Consider the following 5549-nt stretch of genomic DNA (forward strand, 5'->3'; position numbering starts at 1 on the left):
TCTATACGTTTATATATCTTCCCTGTATCAATTTGATCCGACGGAGCAGTGTAGCGAATAGAGTGGTCACATTCTGAGACGTTTATGTATATGTATATATATATATATATATATATAAATGATTGCCTGTTTCATCTTCGATTTGAATCGTAGTTATATTTTTCCAAAGGTTTGTTGGGTTCTTGATCAGCCTGTTGAACAGCTTTTTAAAACACCACTTGTCCATGAGTTACATGATGAAGCACAAAGCTTTGGTTCCACTATCAAGCCGGACTAGTATGAAACACGAAAAGAGGGATGCAACAATAGGGGTACCTCGTTTCAATTCATTTTTTTTTCAAATTGAAATCGAAAATATTACTGAAACTAGTATGACCTTGATATTGCTAGACAAACCGGATTTCCTCGTGACTAATCGTGTAATGTAGAAAAACACCAGAAAGCACGGAAAGATTTGTGTTTTCGGTGACATCGGCAACAACTTGATAAGTCCCAAGGAAACCCGGTTTGTCTAGCGGTATCAAGATGCAGTAATGTCATTTTCGGTCCAAGCATTTGTCGAAATATGAAGTTTTAATGAACAAATCCTTGTTTTTATCTAATTAGAAGAATTTGATGGTGAGATTTAGCCTTAGTAAGTTGACTGCAGAGCGGTAAGTAGTAATATTTTGAGTTATTTTTAAATCTGGGCCCACCCTTTTTGTGTTTAAATTTTTATATTTATACTAATATACGGGCTGTATATTTTTTTATTGGATGTAAACCCCTGTGGATGAAGAAGAAAATGAAAGGGATACACTGAAGACCAGTGAATATGTTCAATAATTGCTAATTTCATATTTTCTTATTGTGGAACTTCTGTTTCAGTTGATTATATGAATGAATCCGGTCTGGCTGATAATTATCACTGAAGACCATCTCAAGAGTGTTATTTTGGAACATACACACACTCACACATACATTGCTGTTGAGATCAATTGCTGATCATAAAGTGTTCTTTTACTTCAATGAAGTACACCACGGTTGTGTCTCTTTTACCACGATAATTTTCAATTTATGTTAAAATCGTTTGTTATGTTTATTAACAGTAATACCTATACGTAGTGATTTTCATTTTCAAAAATTACAAACCATTAAAACATAATTGCAAACATTACGCAGTATAAAGAGAGACTGATTTCATCATATATTTGTTTCAATAATGAAATGATTTGAGGCAGTTTAGAAGTAATTGCAGTGCTATACGGTATCGGCAAAAATGAAGGAAACATCAAAAATATAAGGACAAATCAGAGGCCTCAAAATCCAAGGACATGGCTTGGACAGGAAAAAAGGACGATCTACATACACCATATTTTCCTCAAAAATGTGTGACGGCATGGTTATGCAAGTGCTTTGAGGGCACTTAACCGTTACAAATTTTCATATTAGGGGCACTTCATCTTGACATGGGGATAGTTTATTTTCTTATTCCTGCGATAAATAGCTTTAATCTTAGTATGATGTTTTAAAATGTCATAAATATGTGCAAAGACAACATAATTATATGTTTAATTGCTAATCAATGATATATAATTAATAATCAATTTATTCTGAAAATTCATGAGGGCAGCATGGTGCAGCGCCATGCTAAATTGGTCTGGGGAAAACTTCTACACCATATAACAAATAGAATGAAATTCAATTATATATGAAAACTGGAGGTAAGGTAAACGAGACTTGCATCATAAAATTCCACGAAAAAATGGGAGTGACACTTTGTGCTTTGCACTTAGTACATGTATGTGCATTTCGGCAGGTGTTTCAAAAAAAAATTCAAATGCTTTGAATACCAGTCCACCTGGTAAATGTTTGGTGTTGTCCGTGCTGCTAATTTGCTTCGGCTTTTTATGAGCGTGTTTTTTCATTCGTTTCATTTTTTTTTCTTGTGTGTGTCTAGTTATTACCCCTTTATGATGTTATTTTTTTTATTACCGTTCAAATGCTTGTTCCCTTGATACCATTTGATATGTAAAATGTATGTATCGTTGTGTTTCTTTGAAAATATAGTGATTTTTTTTTCAGCGAGGCTAAATTTAAGTTGAAGGGATTGTCATGAAAAGGCATTGTTAACCTTTATACAAACCAGCTATAGCCCTTCAGCAAAAATTAGCGTACCTCAGCCGAGCTGTTTTTTTATACTTTAAAAAGTATATTGTACATATTTTGATATATATACTCCAGTGATTTACCTAGATAACATAATCATTATTTTTAAGGATAGATCGATCACCAGGGGCGGATCCAGCATTTGAGTTTAAGGTGGTGGCGTCAATTGAATTAAATGCAGTGCACAGCAAGGCAAAACATATTATGGGGTGAAACTTGTGGTATTTTTTTTTCACCGACTTAGGGGGGAGTACGTCCGTTACGCCAGTCCTTGGATCCGCGCCAGATCACCAGCGATATGTAGCAATATGCGATTAGGGCAAATTCTCAAATAGATTTCTCTTTTTACTTCTCAGTCAACAGCTGGGCATTCATCATTTTTAGGACATTAAGTTAGGAATAAACTTGAGTTATTTAAACCGTTTTTCATTAAAATTATATCGAGAAAATCTCACGAAGTGCTGACGTGTTGTGAAATACCCTTCAAAAAGTAGCGAGTCCGTCCGTTCAACCTTTCGTCTGTCCCCATACCGTTTCTAGATGATAACTATCCATGTCTTTAAAGAAAAGATGAACCTACCAGATGGGTTCAGCAAAAAGGGGGTACTGGTCACATGTAATGTCCCAGTGAGTGTTTTCGGATTGAACTGGGACTTTGCAGCAAGCGATGGTTTTCCAGTATTTCCAACAAGCTCTCTTGGACGGAGGTATATTTTACCTTCCCATATGCCTCGAAGAAACAGTCTATTTGGGATTACTACTATGTATGATGATACATCTATAACTATAAACATAAGGACAATAGGGGGATACGTTAATTTTACCAATACTATTTACGAGTTTAATTCGAAATTAACTATATCGCTCAATGCTCTTCAAACCGTACAAATGCTATGTAATTTTTGCGATCTTAGTGGGACTTTGATAACGTCAACTCACCCTATCGTAGTTATAGCTGGGACCGATTGTACAAATTTATTAAATACATTTTGTAGTCACACCTCTGAAATGATCATTCCAACATTTAAATGTGCTCATGCATTCGTCTTTCCTGCTTTCCCCGAATATAAAGGAATTGTTAGAATTTTCGCAGATCGGTACACTCCCGTATTTGTGAAATTCCCGAAAAGAACAACCCTATCACTACGTTCTCAGGAATTCACAGATATAAACAGCCATGATGTTCATGTAATTAAATCTACTGCTCCTATTATGGTCCAATATTATGGCAATTCAAAGAACGATACTGGCGAAAATGGCGATTCCTTTATGATATCTATACCAGGCGTCAATCAGTACAAAAGCCGTTACGTGTTCCATGTACCAGATCCAATTTTTAAGTATAAAAACACTCTGTCTTTCATTATTAGATCTAAAGAAAAACATGGTATCCGTCTAGATGGCAAACAAATAAAAATTTCAAACGAGAGGCGATCAGTGTTAGGCTTCACGGTTTACTCAACATTTGCGATCCCTGTTTCAACAGGATACCACGTCGCAGAACACAAACACGGGCATAAGTTCGCACTTTTCGTCGGTTGTATTGGGAAATATGACGGCTTTGCATACCCAGCTGGGATTGAACTAGATTAGTGGAAATGTACAGAGGTGGGTATAGAAATTGAAGATTGGGAGGGTCTGCTGACTGACAAAAAATACATTTAAAACATGCGGACACCTTTATGCATTATTTTGTAATTTAATTTCATCTAAACCAATATTTTCCAAAAAAAAAAAAAAAAAACGCAAAGGGGAAAGGGGGAGGCTGGATCCGACTTTGAGTTAGACATTTTTTGTCCGTGGTTAATGTAATAAATTAAAGGAAAATTAATGAGTATAATGTTGTTTTAGTGTGAATCGTGATGATATAAAATGAACAATTGTTTTCTTCAATCGAAAACAATAATTTGTTTATTTTATTTTATGTTAAGGAAGTTTCCATAAAATGCAAATGCATTAATAAACACATAAGCATTGATATCATACTGTCAATCCCCTGCAGAGATGGTATACTCGCAATTTCAAACCTTTACGCCCCTGCTACATTCAGTGCTAAACTCCACCCCTTTATGCAAATATAAAATGTATATGATATAGTTATTATAAATTTAGCACTCGCTAAAATTACCAGCTATACGGTAGTATAGTGCATTGGAAACAGCTTTGCGGATTTAAGACACTTCCGTTAATGCTTGACAGATGAGGACCTGTAAATGTCGAGGTACGGGGCGTCGAATGGGACTTCATCTTTTTGTAATCGAAATCAACTTTGTGTACACAAAATTGAATTATGTCATAACAATATCATTTTTTGTCGTACAAAACTATGTCATACAGACTTGTTTTATGACAAAATTCATTTTTTGTAGACAAAATTCAGTTTTGTCATGACAGAATTCAATTTTCTCCAATAGGTATGCAATAGTAATATATTTGGATAGGAAATTGACTTTTGTTACCTCATATGGGAATTAAATAACACAAGTCAATTTTGTGTGATGAAATTGAATGCAAAATGTTGATTACATTAATTAGTATGTTGTGATTTTGTAATTAAAGTTATTTTTTGTGGAGACAATGGTGAACATTTAACACACAATTTTGTATGCAAATTAGTTTTTCGTCCGGCTAGCAGTAAGATATATTTATCGTATGCTTGTTCCTGGTTGTTAGGAACATTGTACAAAAACAACTCTATTCTAAGCGGAAATTATTGCCAGATGAATCTAAAATCACACAAACTCTCTGTAAGGGTCTTGAGATGTATTCTCATATTGTTTCAGTAATAACACTCTGGATGCAAAACGGATCATCAAAACATCAAAACTTAAAATTCAAACATACATAACAAAATTAAAAATTAAAAATAAAATGTATCGTAGGATGCAGCATGATACAACCACAGATGGCAAACCCTGAACAACTGAGGTTGGTTAAGCTTTAAATTTTGATTGCAATTAGACATTTGACACATGATAGGACTAGAATCAAATTGGTAACCTTTTTGGACTACTAGTTTCAGTGTGGTTTAGTCACAACCTACAAAATCAATACAAATCTTCCTTTTGGTGGTATGGTACCTTGTGAAACAATTCCAGTCATCCTTTCCCTTTTGCTCATGTTATCAATGAGACTACAGGGAAATGCCTGTTTCTGTCCCTTTTATCCCTAATACCTTTACCCCTTTTACGCCTTAAATCTCAATATATGAAGTCACAACCCCAAAAAATATTCTTAGTCTAACCTTAGTGGTATGGCACTGGAAGAATTTAATTGAATTCCTAAACGGAATTGTGAAACCAAAACAAGAATAGTATCGGCATATTGATCAAAATTATAGCACAACTTTTGACATTATGAAATTTGAAACAAAACACTTGAACACAAAAGTCTTTTCTGAC

At 34.5% G+C, this 5549-nt stretch overlaps 1 protein-coding gene across 1 annotated transcript; it reads left to right on the forward strand.

Moving 5' to 3' along the window:
• Nucleotides 1-2680: 2680 nt before the first annotated feature.
• Nucleotides 2681-3828, forward strand: LOC148617153 (uncharacterized). Its single transcript, XM_088584510.1, has 2 exons — nt 2681-2855; nt 3519-3828. The coding sequence occupies exons 1-2, from the start codon at nt 2689-2691 to the stop codon at nt 3739-3741; spliced, it is 390 nt and encodes a 129-aa protein (XP_088440636.1). The 5' UTR covers nt 2681-2688; the 3' UTR covers nt 3742-3828.
• The last annotated feature ends 1721 nt before the right edge of the window (nt 3829-5549 follow it).

Source organism: Perna viridis, chromosome 5, assembly GCF_037379345.1.
Source record: "Perna viridis isolate PV_CMFRI_1.1 ecotype Kerala chromosome 5, ASM3737934v1, whole genome shotgun sequence".
Lineage (NCBI taxonomy): Eukaryota > Metazoa > Mollusca > Bivalvia > Mytilida > Mytilidae > Perna > Perna viridis.

What these genes read in the sequence shown, in the direction of transcription:
- LOC148617153 (XM_088584510.1), top strand. Translation starts at nt 2,689, where the DNA reads ATGATAACTATCCATGTCTTTAAAGAAAAGATGAACCTACCAGATGGG. An exon ending in ACAAGCTCTCTTGGACGGAG is followed by an intron (nt 2,856 to 3,518) that starts GTATATTTTACC and finishes TTTCATTATTAG; the next exon opens with ATCTAAAGAAAAACATGGTA.